The sequence below is a fragment of the Pelobates fuscus genome, chromosome 9 (genome assembly GCF_036172605.1).
Source record: "Pelobates fuscus isolate aPelFus1 chromosome 9, aPelFus1.pri, whole genome shotgun sequence".
Taxonomy (NCBI): Eukaryota; Metazoa; Chordata; class Amphibia; order Anura; family Pelobatidae; genus Pelobates; species Pelobates fuscus.
The window spans coordinates 143,794,060-143,810,572 of record NC_086325.1 but is presented as its reverse complement, the minus strand read 5'-3'; the positions used below and the strand labels follow the sequence as shown (position 1 = coordinate 143,810,572).

Genomic DNA, 16,513 nt, shown 5'->3' with positions numbered 1-16,513 from the left:
ATAGAGGTTATGGGGAATCTCAAGGAAATAGAACGATACTCAAATGGTTGGGAGCCCCTGTAAAAAAGATTGAGGAAGGAAAATGCCCAAACGAACATCTAAATTCTCCAGAACTCCCAAACGTGTCACAAATCATTGCTCCAGTAATCAGACTTAAGTATACAAGTAAACTACCCCCAAAGGGTCTACTCTATGGGTCCTAATTGCTAACAAATGAGTATAAATGCCAAAACTTCTAAATCCCATCTAACTAGTAACCAAATAAAGAGGAGCGATAAAGAGGAAGTACCTCAGCTGTGGAGATGCTATAGCCCACTTGCCTCTTTGGTTAGTCATCTGTGTTATGAGGTTTATTTTTAAATAATCTAATTGCAAGGAGGTGGCTTGTAGATCCCTCCTTGTAATGAGACGAATACTGAATGAAGGAAGTTCATTGGATATTTTTCATCCATGTTTACTCAGTTGCTCAGTCATTCCGTCCATATTGCAGTTGGTTCATTAATTCGTGTTTTGTACATTTTTAACAAATTTCATGAAATACGGACAGATTTTGCATTCATCTAAAAACAAATGTCTAGGTCTAGTTTGTCATACTAACCTATGTTCTTCAGTTTACTTTGTGTATCTAGCACAGTGTGGTTTGTTGTTGTTGTACAAATAAATGCTATTAATGAAAAGAATTTGCACGTGCCAGATAACCTATTTATCTGCCTGTTACAGGGCTGAGGAGGAAAAAAGTCTTGTATAGGTCTGAAGCGTTGCATTTTATATGGAGTTCTAGGTTTATTTTTTTAACTGAGAACAAAGTGGATGAACCGATAGGCTTATTTATACCTCACTGTTCTAAAGGGGTCATGTCCAAAGTGGAGACTCAATTTAGTCTACACTCAACTCCTGAGTTCATTATCCACTGTAAGTGGCCTACTAAAAGTGGTGATTCTACAATTCGAGACTTTATTCTTAAATTGATATTTTGTACAATTATTGCAGGCCAGGTCACTAGAATGCAAGGCGCTGGAAAAAGGACCATAAGTGAACTCCTGTATGTAGTTGTCAGGACTAATAAACCACTATTATGCCTCTCTTCTTAGGCATTTGCAAATCCGGAGGATGCGAGGAGACATGGAGGTGTTGAGTTTTTTCGAGAAGACCCTGATGTGGAACGATATCGTAGGTAAGCTTACCACAATTCAAAATCCTATTCTCCATTTACAATGCAGAAAATCGTTCTCTGGTCAATAATTAAACATACCCTTCAGGATTGGTACAACGTGTACTTAGAAAATATATTCAAGTAACATCCCCTGAATGTTGGGCAAAAGTAACATCCCCAGGACGTATTTGAAAACCAGAGCAATCTGAATGTACCTTTCCTGGTTAAATACTTTGTTATTATTGTATGGCATGAGAGCGGAAGAAGCTGTTAAATTGGTCTTGTCTTCCTACTGTCACATAAATTATTTTATTTTTATTAGTAATATATTTTACTATCTTTTTTTTTTTTTTTTGAAACCTCAATATAGTTTACTATATACTGTGTGCTTAACAGTTAGACAAAATGAACAGCCAAGAACAAACTAAGTTCATTGTGTCGAGAGTGATTCGAAATTCTGAGTAGACTTATGCCGAGTTGTTGTTGTTGTTTTTTTTTCAATAACTTTATTACAAACTCACAATGAAATAACATTAAAGTGTACCTTCACACTTTCAATGAGAGAGCGTAGTTTGGGTATAACATTAGGAAACAAAATGACCAATAGTTTCAGGTTAACTTAAATGGTTTTTGTTTTGCGTGTGACTGATTATCGGACATTACCTTGCATTCGTATGTGACTCCGTTGGTTATTGACCTACCTGAATTCTTGCTGTGTTTCACCTTTTGGTCTCTGTATGTGATTGACTGCTAAATAATTAGCAGAGTTTAGTTCAAATTGCTCTCCTTTTATGTATAGAAGTGACATTTAAAGTCGAACTGTCACTCCTCTGGCCTTTACACCATAACACCTATAATTAGTGTTAACCTTTCTCCATTTAAGGCTCTATGCTATTTTAAATTTATATTAAATGTTTAGAAAATTACCTCTTAATCCAGTTCAAACAAGGTAAAACCAGAGCAAACATTGCAAATGAAGAGGTGACAGACGCACTGTTTCGTTCCTCTTGTTTGTTTGTTTTCGCTACACTGAATGTCAGGTGCAAAGGACAGAGCTTATAATAATAATAATATTTGTCAGGGTGCCAACATGGAGCCGCCCAGTAACCGGATAAAGGATTGTGGATCGCTACATTAAATTGTATTTTCCACACCTTATAAATACATATTTAGAAAATATAGGGATAAGTAAATATAATAATAAAAATCCTGCCGATTTAATTTTGACTTATCCCCAAACTGGTATTGCTCATTTAATGCAGAAATATATATACATATATATATTTGTGTACGGGATTATGGAAGGGGCGCACATTAAAGTGTGTGTAGTTTATAATATATAAGAGTCGGTTGAGGTGTGCCGAAACCGACGCGAGGTTAGGCCTGCAAAAAGAGGGCCCACCCAGATATGATGATATATAAAGAGGGTGTGGTGGGAGGGAATTTCCGAAATCGTCGAAGACAGGTGAGTAAGGGGTTTGCTGGGTTTAAATAGCCTTAAAATCCCTCCCACAACTTCAGGCATACGCCTTCTATTTGTGTACGGGATTATGGAAGGGGCGCACATTAAAGTGTGTGTAGTTTATAATATATAAGAGTCGGTTGAGGTGTGCCGAAACCGACGCGAGGTTAGGCCTGCAAAAAGAGGGCCAAAAAGTATGTAACATTTATTAAATATAACAACATCATTTAGACATATTATAGAAAGCGAGCCTGGTTTCTTCTCTGGACTTGGAATGTACCGGTTGTATGCCGAGGACTTCCAGCGTCCCATCTTCTCTACAAGATGAGTTGGAACTTGACAACTAGAGGCTGCTGTGGCGGCCCTAATACGGAATGAATGTCCCGAGAAGGAATTTGGATTGAGGCCAAGACTAATAAACGAGGAGCGAATGTATAGCATGAACTGTTTGAGAGATGTGCCAAAAATTGTACAAGCAACCATTATAATCGGAATGCACATATTATCTTGAACCACATACAATACTTACACGTATCGTAAGCCGTAGAGTACGTTTGCTTAGTATTAGTAGATAAATCTTACCTGCGTAGACACTAACTCCGGGCATGACCGATACCTTTTTGACCAGCAGAGGAATTCTGGACTGCGTGTTCTTTTATCCTAACCGTTACATTTAAGCAAAGGTCTGATGTCAGGACTTCAGAAGTGGCAAAGGCGGGGGATGCTGCAGGGGACTTGAGACGACAGGGTTTGTGTTTATTAAAGATAATTCGTTACCTGGAGCTAGTTCTCGTAGCATGCTGTGAGGAGGAAGGAAACGTAACATGTTTAAAATATGCAAAACTCAGATGCCCATGGAAACTCACGTGTAGTAGAGATGCTAACTAATGGGTACCCATAGGTGAAGATAAGGACTATCCTATAAGAGTCGAGGCCGTGCCGTCAGCCCTGTGTTTGAGAGAGGCCCTACCTATGATTTGGGCCAAGTGGACTTGTACTAACTACGCGCAGCAGGGTGTTAACCTCTTGTGGACAAGCGTTAACCTGACGTACACGTGTGATTACCTGCATTGAACCACAGCGAAAAGGACTGTAACAGGCACCTGATGGAACTAACTGTTGTGATGCGAACCGAAGAATAGAATGCAAATCCGTGACTCACCGTAGGGAAATGCTTGCACAAGAGAGGAACCTGAAAAGGAGCTTTGATTGTAGTTTAAATTCAAAGTCGATATGTGGTTGTATAGCAAGTACCCTATAGCAGTCACATGGTAGGCTTGGGATCGTAAATGCTAGTATTATAGGGTGCTTAAGGTGTTACAACCTAAACCGAAAACATCTAGCATGACCGAAAGTAACTCCTGATGGACTTCGTAAACTTAAATAACGTGAAATGTGTACGACGTCAAATGCGTGACAAATGAATTGAATGCGCATGGAGGACCCTGTGAATGTCAAGCGGGTTTGAATGGAATTCGCTTGGACGAAATGGAGGCAGAGTGGTGCCTCGATGTTCGATATGAAACAAGTGGGAATTCTGTTTACCCGGCCTAACTAGATTGCTAATATTTATCCTGCATTGCTTGTATAAGTGACGTCGATGTGATAATTAAGTGATAGTATGAGTCGATAAATGGTAATTCATAACTCAATGTACTAAAAGCCCCCAATAGGTTGCAAAGTAATAAATAGTATATCTGTGATACATGAGTCTGGAAGCAGTCACTGTATGTACGTCAGCGTCTGGAGGACCCGACGATGGTCCAATACAAGGCCTAACCTGTACAACGTGTAACGTGAAGGGCAACGTGAGACCCAACGTACGTAATTAACTGAATATATGTAAGAAATGCCTGAAATAAGTTGATTGGAGGAACCGCTGGTCTTGGTTTCTACTAGCTTGGCCTGGGCCCGTAGTGTATGTGGTATTTAAGGATCACCAGCGAGTGACAGGTTGGGGTAATATATAATTGGTATCCCTGAACTGCAATGTCTAAGTATCTAGCAAACCCTCAGCCCGTAAGAGATAACGTATTGAAAGCACAGGATTAGCCTAGTATGATAGTCCTGACATACTGTTTGCATAACTGTAAGAGTATGTAACTCACAACCGAAACCAAAGCGGGAAACAAAGTGCTAGGAATACCTGATTTGGTCATAGGATCTAAAACATAGTGACCATGCGAGACGGGTCTGCAGTGTGCCATCCCCCCCAGCTTACTAGGAGTGCGAGCGAGAGTGTGAGTGAGTGTGTGCTGGCTGACTAGCTAGTGCCGCAATGCGGCGAAACGATTACTCTAGGTTGGTGACAGGTGAGGCCCTGCTAGACGCCAAGCGGCGTGAGAGGCTCTATCTATGCGTTGGCGCGAGGGGATAACGTGGCCACTGAAACGTAGTGGCGGGGTGTCGGCCTCTCGGTGACAGCTAAACATAAGATAGAATGGGAGTGACAGGTGAGGCCCTCTCTATGCCACAATGCGAGGCGACTAACTATGATTTGGCCCGAGGGGCGTAGTACCTCCAAGTACGAGGATGGGTGTTGGCCTCGCGGGACCACTAACCTATGGCAAAGAAGCCAGGGGGAATAATAACTAGTGGACACCTAGGAACCTAACAGCCAGCAGTTGCTAACTAAGATGGAAGGTCAGTTAGTGTGAGAGGACATACCATTGAACGAAAAGTGGGTGGTAATGAGTTAGGATCGTACGGCTTGACCGAAACCGGGGTCCAGTCGGTCGGGACGTATAAACTAGAATGCGTGTACGATTGTACGTAGAGCCCTCGGGGCTCGAGGTGCCCAAATCGTGGCCTTGACTTGAAATGTAATACGAATAAACACATTTTTTTTTTTTTTTTTTTTTTTTATTATTATATGCTGATCTTGTTCATAGTACTGTGAAAAACACGTACTTGCCTTCGCCGAGGCTCGCTCACCAGAACTGCAGTGGGAACGTAGATGCACTTGTTCAGTAACCTATGTGCTCGTCTGCGTAGGAGTACGCCGGGTTTTCCATTTAACGTATAAGGCTGCACTGACTGAAGATGAATTAGGACTGGTTCGGACAACGCTCCGTTTGTAGTGTAAATACATTGATTCAAAGACCCCCACAATGATGAGCAGGTCAAAGAAAGTCAGAGCGGCGTTCTCTCATATCTACATATGATCAGTACTCCTAATCGGATGCCTGTATGGCTTCCCGCAACGCCACCAGTATGTTAAACAAGCCCTCTGTGGGGATAGTGTTAATGTATGAAAGGATCTAACGCAGCCGAGGGGAGCATTCACTCCGCGTACTGAAACCCTCTATGTTATTACCATGAATGTGCAACCGTGTACAGACAATGGGCAGACAATGGGAGAGGGGGGTGTGGGGAGAAGAGGGGGAACACCTTCCTACTCAGTATACAGACAGTGTAATGTAGATAAGACTGTATACAAAGACTATCCGTATGCAGCGTGTTTGCGGCCCTGAGACTGTGCTTTGTAGGTAGCACAGAATGAGACTAATAGTATTCTAAGGCTGGAGAGATTGCAATCCAACAGGTGCGTAGATCCATGCCATTTGCGCGGACATGTCCGCTAAGACTGGAACACAGAAAGCAAAGGGGGTACTGTAACCCCTTCATGCCTAGAGCACGAATACAACTCTCTGCTCTGTATTAAATGACATGTGAATGACATGTTTGCTAGAAAGTCACATTAATTTGCAGAACCCGCTATCCATTCTGTTACACAGGATAGCCCGTAAAATGCTCTGTGCTTTGCATTTAATACGTCTGTCTGTCTATTAACATAGGCGTGTTAGAATGGTGTCTTGCCCGCAGAGCCTACATATAATTTTGCAGGAATTATAGTTGGTACAAGGCGTATACACACCATAAAAAATTACAAGAAAAGGGTTAAAAGGATGTAAAGACAGCGCTCTCCTTTCAGGGTGAGTTCTTAAACCTAATCATCTCACAGCCACCAGATGCGCAGTACAGAACTCCTACAAAGTGTTATGCGAAGTCTGTACCACTCTACTCCTTCTGCATGTAGATTATTCTTGTGAGACCAGTTTAATATTGAATAAAGTCTGTGCGCCCCATGCATAATCTAACACTGTGAATCTGAACAAGCGTGTACCCTACAATAGTGAAACCTATGTACATGATCTTAACGTTTCTCAGTCTAATCACTACTCTCTCAGCGAGATATGTCTAACCTCAATACAGCCCTTTGAACAACTATGAATGTGGCTTTTGCATGGCGCCACTCACTCCATTCCAACACTATAGGCTTGTTCCCGTCAATGTAATGCCTTGGTAGGAACCCTTGAGATCTATCGCCCACTCGAGACCAGCACTGGCCTGGACAGTCATTCAAACCCAATGAACGTGATTTATTCCGGCTCTCTGTACTATCTGTGCGGCCGGTAGATGTCCGAAAAGTACATTTGTCTTGACACAAGAACCGATCAACAATATCGCCGAACAGCTGTTAGACATACATGGAAATGCGATTTCGAGTTGTTATGCGTGTGTTAGAGGCATATAAACAAACAAACATACCCAAATAGCGAGTGTGACGAACTGGCAGTACAGAGTATTTTTTACCGACGGATGATCCTGTGTACGGATAGTATGTATGCAACGAAGATATTCGAATGGACTTACGTTTTTGATGAACCGGCGAATGGCTACCGATGTGTATGAAAATACTCACGAAACCGGCGGGCTGTGTACGAGCGTCGCGGCAGATTGACGTCAGAGGTCCTGTGAAGCGGAAATGAAGGCGGGAATTTCCGAAATCGTCGAAGACAGGTGAGTAAGGGGTTTGCTGGGTTTAAATAGCCTTAAAATCCCTCCCACAACTTCAGGCATACGCCTTCTATATATATATATATATATATATATATTTTTTTTTTTTTATGCAGGTTTTTTCGTTTTTATGTTTTAAAACCCGGTTTCCTTTTAATTATGGGATCACTCCTTAAAATGCCTTTTCACAGCTGTTTATGACCTGATCTAAGCTGTTTAGACAGTGGGAACATTATTTTACTTGCGCAAATCACTTTATAAACACATTTACTGATGTTTAAACACACATCGTAGTGTGTTTTTAATAGCCAGGGAGTTCTGTGTTTATAGCGAATTACTGTGACTTTTCTTGCTGTTTAACACTGTTATTGCATGGTTTATTGATGTGAAGCTTTTGAAGTTAATTCATACACATACCATAGTTTAAAAAAAAAAAATGCTTTGGAGCTCTGGGATATCCATAATGTTGACCAAAAATGCTACGGAGCTCTGTGATGCACTACTGTGGGTTTTAAAACTGTGGGGCTCAGTGATACACTAGCACGCTGTCCAGTCCAATATTTGAAATGGTTTTATTGTGGAGCTCTGTAAGATGCATAATGCTGCAAGCTTCACTGCTGTGGAGCTCTGTGCTGAACAGACGCTTAGAAGAGATTAAACAAAAAAAGAGTGGTTCATTAAATTGCAAATTGGAATCAAAGTGGTAAAATGTAAGAATAATGTAGCCAAATATGTTTGTATCAATTTTGCCATTTGGGTTTCAATTCACTAAACCTCAAAATTTTGTGAATAAGACCGAACGTGACTTCAAGATGAATTATTCTTATTCAGCTCATTTTGGGTAAACATTTGAATTCTCAACATTTCACACTTTAGTGAATAATTGTCCGTGTTTTGTAAAATTTGCCTAAATAGGTTGTTTTAGCAGATTCTGTACAGATTTTAAACAAAGTGTGGATGCCTTTTTGGGGAAAAATGAATTTTCTTAAATATAATAGTTTAGTTTGTTGATCCAAAAAGTAATCTATTTGCCATTTTGGAGTTAAATTAAGGCAAGTAGGGGGAAACCCATTAATGTACAGCGTGCAAATAGAAACTGAAGGTAAAGGGTATAATCACCACCCCCTCAAGTGGCTTCCTATCTCAAAGAAGTACCTGCACTAGTGATGTCGCGAACAGAACATTTTCGGTTCGCGAACGGCGAACGCGAACTTCCTCAAACGTTCGAGAACCGCCATTGACTTCAATGGGCAGGCGAATTTTAAAACCCACAGGGACTCTTTCTGGCCACAATAGTGATGGAAAAGTTGTTTCAAGGGGACAAACACCTGGACTGTGGCATGCCGGAGGGGGGTCCATGGCAAAACTCCCATGGAAAATTACATAGTTGATGCAGAGTCTGGTTTTAATCCATAAAGGGCATAAATCACCTAACATTCCTAAATCCCAATGGATATGGATTGACACCTTGACATATGGATTGACACCTGTCCTCAGAGACCCTGATGCACACTGACACAGAGCAGAATAGGGACTGTTCCCACTACATAGGGTCACTTGGCAGATATGGATTGACACCTGTCCTCAGGGACCCTGATACACACTGACACAGAGCAGAATAGGGACTGTTCCTCCTACATAGGGTCACTTGGCAGATATGGATTGACACCTGTCCTCAGGGACCCTGATACACACAGACACAGAGCAGAATAGGGACTGTTCCTCCTACATAGGGTCACCATTTTTAGCCCAAGGCAGCTCATCTCATCAGGCCTTTTTTAGTCGAATGTATCGCCCACTGTCAGTCCCTTCGGGATCCATCCCTCATTCATCTTAATAAAGGTGAGGTAATCTAGACTTTTTTGCCCTAGGCGACTTCTCTTCTCAGTGACAATACCTCCTGCTGCACTGAAGGTCCTGTCTGGCAGGACACTTGAAGCGGGGCAGGCCAGAAGTTCTATCGCAAATTGGGATAGCTCAGGCCACAGGTCAAGCCTGCACACCCAGTAGTCAAGGGGTTCATCGCTCCTCAGAGTGTCGATATCTGCAGTTAAGGCGAGGTAGTCTGCTACCTGTCGTTCTCTGAGGGTGGATCCCGAAGGGCTGTGGCGATGTGTAGGACTTAAAAAGCTCTGCATGTCCTCCATCAACAACATGTCTGTAAAGCGTCCTGTCCTTGCCGGCGTGGTCGTGGGAGGAGGAGGATTACTTTCACCTCTTCCCCTGTTAGATTCCAGTTGTGCTGTGACATCACCCTTATATGCTGTGTAAAGCATACTTTTTAATTTATTTTGCAAATGCTGTATCCTTTCTGACTTGTTGTAATTTGGTAGCATTTCAGCCAGTTTCTGCTTATACCGGGGGTCTAGTAGCGTGGTCACCCAGTACAGGTCGTTCTCCTTCAGCCTTTTTATACGAGGGTCCCTCAACAGGCACGACGGCATGAAAGACCCCATTTGCACAAGGTTGGATGCCGAGCTACTCATTTCCCGTTCCTCCTCCTCAGTGATCTCAATGAAGGTATGTTCTCCCCCCCCCCAGCCACGTACAACACCACGGGTACCAGATAGGTGACAACGAGCACCCTGGGATGCCTGTTGTGGTTGGTCTTCCTCCTCCTCCTCAAAGCCACATTCCTCCTCTGACTCCTCTTCCTCACAATCCTCTTCCAGCGTTGCCGCAGGTCCAGCAAGCGATGCTGATAAGGCTGTTTCTGGTGGTGATGGTGACCACAACTCTTCCTCTTCCTCTTCACGCTCATCTACGGCCTGATCCAGCACTCTTCGCAGGGCACGCTTCAGGAAGAAAACAAATGGTACGCTGATGGTGCCGTCGGTGCGACTGACTAGGTTTGTCACCTCCTCAAAAGGACGCATGAGCCTACAGGCATTGCGCATGAGCGTCCAGTAACGTGGCAAAAAAAATCCCAGCTCCCCAGAGGCTGTCCTAGCACCCCGGTCATACAAATATTCATTAACGGCTTTTTCTTGTTGGAGCAGGCGGTCGAACATTAGGAGTGTTGAATTCCAACGTGTTGGGCTGTCGCAAATCAAGCGCCTCACTGGCATGTTGTTTCGCCGCTGGATATCTGCAAAGTGCGCCATGGCCGTGTAGGAACGCCTGAAATGGCCACACACCTTCCTGGCCTGCTTCAGGACGTCCTGTAAGCCTGTATACTTATGCACAAAGCATTGTACGATCAGATTACACACGTGTGCCATGCACGGCACATGTGTCAACTTGCCCAACTTCAATGCCGCCAACAAATTTGTTCCGTTGTCACAAACCACTTTGCCGATATCCAGTTGCTGCGGAGTCAGCCACTTTTCCACCTGTGCGTTCAGGGCGGACAGGAGTGCTTGTCCGGTGTGACTCTCTGCTTTAAAGCAAGTCAAACCCCGTGACTTCCGTATCCGGGATGTGGAATAGTACCTGGGGAGCTGGGGGGTGCCGTTGATGTGGAGCAAGACGCAGCAGCAGAAGAGGACTCAGCCGAGGAGGTTATGGAAGAGGATGGAGTAGAGGAGGTGGCAGCAGGCCTGCCTGCAAGTCGTGGCGGTGTCACCAACTCCTCTGCAGAGCCACGCATTCCATGCTTGGCAGCCGTCAGCAGGTTTACCCAATGCGCAGTGTAGGTGATATACCTGCCCTGACCATGCTTTGCAGACCAGGTATCAGTGGTCAGATGGACCCTTGCCCCAACACTGTGTGTCAGACATGCCATTACTTCCTTTTGCACAATCGAGTACAGGTTGGGGATTGCCTTTTGTGCAAAGAAATTTCGTCCGGGTACCTTCCACTGCGGTATCCCAATAGCCACAAATATTTTGAACGCCTATTAGGAGTATAAAGATAAAGTAAGGCACAGGAATTAAGTGAAATCATTGCTGGTTTAGAAGAAGTAGACTTAGAGAAAGCACAGAGTTTCTAAATGTTTCCATAGGGGAGCAGTTCGGTGCATCACTAACCTGCACTCGTATGTAAAATGCAAATATTACACAATCAAAGATTAAAATACATTGCGCATGAATCTTTATACACCCATCGAACATTAATCAAATAGTTGATATACAATGAATTTATACTATATGCATAATTTCTCTCTATATAGTCTATAAACAAAACACAGCAACATTTTTTTTTTTTAAATAAACTCCTCCACTGTAAGAAAAATTTAGATTAAAAATAAGCAAATAAATTCATCAATTGCTGCACAAGACCTGTACCTCATCAGTCAAAAGAGGACACAAAAATCACCCAACGTTTCTGCACAGACAAAAAAAAAGAAAAAATCACAAAATGTTTTGGCACATTTTTTTTTTTTTTTTTTAAATTCTTTATTTTTGAGCAGACGATGTTGAGATTTACCGTATAAGCTTTTACATTTATGCATTTGATATCACATTTGCTGGTATAGTTTTACAGAGAGTCAGCGGTATAAGTTACATTATACATTTTTTATACGTTGCTTTTCCGTTATACATTTCGTCTGTTATTTTCTATTTTGTTGGCAAGCAAAATCAACTATGTACAATAGCATGTAGCTAGAGGGTAGGGTTGGGAAATAGTGTTTCGGTCCCTGGCCCCGGAGGGTGTGTGACCGTTTACCTGCTTCCCATTAGTTGCTACTGCTAATAGGTGTTGTGATTTATTCCCTCATTTGTCAGTTAATGAATTACTAGAGCTTGCATTCAATAAAAGAAAGTTAAAAGGAAAGTAAAAGGTAAGTAGTAAGAGACAAGTACATAGATATCCGTTGTTGCTGAGGTTGCGTTTTTTTTTTTTTTTTTTTTTGTTGTTTTTTTTTCGAGTTTGATCCCTCACACGTCCGGTGGTGGTGCCGCTGCCACCCGTCCGGGTGATGGGGTGATAAGTGGTAGTAATCGTGTTTTTAGATTTCCGCTTTTTGAGCTGCGTGGATGCTGCCCTGCTCCCCGGGTTGCTCCCTTAGGTGTCGTATTGTTCCCATAGGTCCCATACTCTTTGGAACTTAGGCATTGAGTTTCGTACCTGGGCGGTTAATTTATCCATTATATAGTTATCTCGCATTTTAGTTTTGACCAGGGAAATACTCGGGAGGTCTGGACAAGACCATTTTTGTGCCAAGGCCCTGCGGGCCGCCAGGTAGAGCATATTGAGTAGCCTTTGTTCATGCCTGGGGAGGCCTTCAGTGGGTCTCGAGAGTAGGCACGCCCAAGGGTCCATTTCCAGTCGTCGTTGTAGGATTTGGGAGCTAAGGTCTACTATATTGCGCCAGTAGTTTGCTACCTCTGGGCATTCCCACCACATATGAATATATGTTCCTTTCCCCCCACATCCATGCCAGCAGTCATCTGTGGGGTTCAGTCTCATGTGCTTCTGTTTTACCGGTGTCATGTACCACCTAAATAGTGTTTTATAGGATTGCTCTTGAAGTGTTATACAGATTGTGGTTTTGGTGCATGCTTCCCATATCTCCTGCCACTCCGTGCCCTCTAGTGTCTCCCCCAGGTCGGTTTCCCACTGTTTGGTATAACGCAGTGCGTCCTCTCCGTCCGGGGCCCCTATGAGATGGTTGTACATTAGTGTGATGAGTTTGGTTTGTGTTGTCTCGTTGTAGCATAGTTTTTCGTAGAAAGTCAATGGTGTTAGGGCTGCTTTCCTTACGTCGGGTTTGTGTGCAAAGTCCCTGATTTGCATGTATCTAAAGTAGTCTCTGGTATGTAAGGTGGCTTTGGTGGCTAGGTGATCATAAGTTACTACTTGTTGGTTTATATATAGGTGGGTATATCTTTGGAGCCCTGTGGCTTCTATCCCCTTGTAGTCACCTGCCCTCATTCCCGGGGGGAAGGCCCTGTTTCTAAGGATCGGTGTCATGGGGGATAATTGGGTACTGAGGGTGTACTTCGTTTTAGTTTGGTCCCAGATCTGAATGGAGTTGAGTATGGCTGGGTTCGCGGTTCTTAGCATGGCTCTTTGGGATTTGGGCGCCCATATGAAAAATTGTGGGAGGTCCTGACCCGTCATCAGCGACTCCAGGTCCACCCATCTTCGTTTTCCTGGTGGTGCGTGCCACTGTATTATCTGTGTCAGCTGTGCAGCTAGGTAGTAGGCGTATATGTTGGGCAGTCCCAGTCCCCCCCTAGGTTTTGGTCTATACATGAGGGCGCGCGCTATCCTTGGTCGTTTATTATGCCAGATGAAGGCATCTATCGCTCTTTGGATGCCTATTAGGTCCCCTTTGGTTACCTGTATCGGGAGAGCCTGAAAGAGGAATAAGATCCTCGGTAATACGTTCATTTTTATAGAGTTTACTCTTCCCAACCATGAGATGGGCCTGTCTGTCCACTGTTCTAGTTCCTTAAGGAGAGTTCGGAATAGGGGTGTATAGTTGCGGGTAAATAATGAGGAGGTGTTTGCTGTCAGTCGTATCCCCAGATACATGAATTCGTCAGTGGCTATCTTGAAGTGATACCTGTCGTGTATGTGGGCTACGTCCGTGGGTTCTAAGTGGAAGGGCATGGCCACGGATTTGGAGTAGTTTACTTTGTACCCCGCAATCGTCCCAAAGCGCTCCAGTACTTGTGTGAGGTGTCGGAGAGACTGCATGGGTTCCTGAAGCGTTATCATGACATCGTCAGCATAGGCTGATACTGTGAATGGAGTGTCTCTTATTACGATGCCCTGTATGTTTGGGTGCTGTCTAATGGCTTGTAATAGTGGTTCTAAGGTTAGAGCAAAGAGTAATGGGGACAGTGGGCAACCCTGTCTAGTGCCGTTCCCTAGCGTGAAGGGTCTCTTGCGGGCCCCTGAGATGAGTATTTGCGCTTTTAAGTCTGTGTATAGTGCTTGTATTGCTGTGACAAAGGCCTCTGGGAACCCTTGAAATTGGAGTAGTTCAAATAAATAAGGCCATAGCACTCTGTCAAACGCCTTCTCCGCATCTAAAGAGAGTGCCAGAGAAGGCGCCTTGGAAGCCCCCATGTGCCAGATCGTGCTAACTCCCCTGCGTGTGTTTTCATATAGTTGGCGGCCTGGCATGAAGCCCACCTGGTCCGGGTGGATCAGGCGCGGGAGCAGGGGGGTCAGTCTGGATGCCAGGATTTTACGAATATTTTAAGGTCGGTGTTGATTAATGAGATGGGCCTGTAGCTCGGGGCCAGTGTCTCGTCCTTCCCTGGTTTTGGCAGAAGAACAACATTTGCCATTGCCATGTCGCCATCGGGTGTCCCTCCCTGTAGAAAGTGGTTGCTAAGGGTTGTGAGGGGTGGGGCCAATACGTCTTTGAATTGTTTGTAGTAACTAATGTCATAGCCGTCTGGTCCTGGTGCTTTGTTGCCTTTTAGGGATGCTATTGCTGCCTCTACCTCCATCTGTGTGATTGGTGCCTGCAGGTCATCGGCTTCGGCTCCGCTCACCCTTGGAATAGTGAGTTCGGAGAGGAAGCGACGCACGTTTGCCATATATGTCGTGTTGGTGGTCTTGAGTTGGGGGGAATGGTTGTAAAGGTTGGAGAAGTAGGATGTAAACACTTCGTTTATAGTTTCAGGAGTTTTGACTAGTGTGTTTGTTGTTGTGCGTATTTTTGTTATGATTTTGCCTTGCGGTCTCGGGCGGAGGACTCTTGCTAGGAGTGTATCTGTCTTATTGGCCTTTTCATAGAAAAGTCGTTTTGACCATAGAATGGACCGTGAGACCGTCTCTAGAGTGATGTCCCTGATTGAGTGTCTGATGTCATTGAGTTCCCTGAGGAGTGGGTCTGTTGGGTTTGTCTTGTGTTGTTGCTCCTTTTTGCGTAGAGCAGATTGTAAGTCAAGTAGCTGTTTCGTTTTGGCCCTCTTTTTCTGTGTGGCCAGTTTTATGAAGTGTCCACGTATTACTGTTTTAAGTGCTGCCCATACCGTGGTGGGGCTAACCTCGGGGGTCGTGTTTATGTCAAAGTATTCTGTGATGGCGTGTTGGATGGTTGTTCGTGTTGTGTCATCCCTTAAGAGGCTATTGTTGAGCCTCCACGACCAGTTGGATTTGTAGCATAGATTGCTGAGTGTGAGTGTGATGTCTGCGTGGTCTGACCATGTGATGTTGTTAATTTCCGTGTGGATTGTTTTGGCCATCCCTGCTCCGTTGAGAAATATGTTGTCTATTCTGGAGTATGTGTTGTGTGGTGCTGAGTAGAACGTGTAGTCTGTTGTGGTTGGGTGTTGCAGCCACCAGGCGTCAAGGAGGCCTGTGTGTGTCAGGAATGTGTGTAATTGCTTGTCCTGGCTCCCTCTGCCCTGTGATCTGACGGTGCCTGGTTTCGTGCTTCTGTCAGCTGCTGGGCTGGGTACAGCATTGAAGTCGCCCCCTACCAGGAGGACCCCTCCCCCTGTTCCCGCCACCAGCATTTCCAGGCTCGCCCAGAACTGTTGGTCTGGCTCGTTGGGAGCATAAACATTAATGATGTGTATTTTAGTGGTGTAGAGTGTGCCCCCTATGTATATAAATCTCCCCTCTGGGTCGGCTTGAATGGTGGTAATGTTTAGGGGACAGTTTTTATGTTGGAGAATTGCTACTCCTGCCCGTTTCCGTAGTGCTCGTGCTTCGTGAACTGTCGTGTAGTTTCTGTCCGTCAACCTAGTGGTCGCCGACCTGGGGAGGTGTGTCTCCTGTATTAGTGCTATGTCAATTTTTTTGGCTTTTAAGTCCCTCACCAGCAATCTGCGCTTGTTGGGGGAGTTAAGGCCTTTGACATTTAACGATAGTACCTTAAGGGCCATTTGGAGATGTATTCAGGGCATTGAATGTGGCGGGGTCCCCCTTCCTCCAGGAACCGTGGGCTGAGGTGGGCGCTGAGTTGCTTACGGGGCTCCTCCTCGGGGGCGCAGGCAGCATCCAGGCAGAGAGAGCGGGTGAAGAATCTGTACTTGTCTTAAAGAATAGAGTAGGAAAAAGAAAAATAACTTGAGTAAGAAAGAACATTTGCATCATATATTCACATAAACAATTAACATAAACATTCGTGAACCATCTGGTCTTAACCTGTGCCAGATGAGAATGGGGGTGTTCACCCCCTCCGAGTGGCGTAAAAAAAATCACCTCTCGGAGTCGGTGATTGCCCCGCGTTAATCCACTGTGGT

At 44.3% G+C, this 16,513-nt stretch overlaps 1 protein-coding gene across 1 annotated transcript in view; it reads left to right on the top strand.

Moving 5' to 3' along the window:
• The window catches only part of PTGES (prostaglandin E synthase), a 55,182-nt gene that overhangs the window by 13,181 nt on the left and 25,488 nt on the right, over positions 1-16,513 (top strand). The window contains exon 2 of the mRNA XM_063431438.1: positions 1,092-1,174. Coding sequence (XP_063287508.1) covers positions 1,092-1,174 — 83 coding nt within the window. The remainder of the gene's footprint in view (positions 1-1,091; positions 1,175-16,513) is intronic.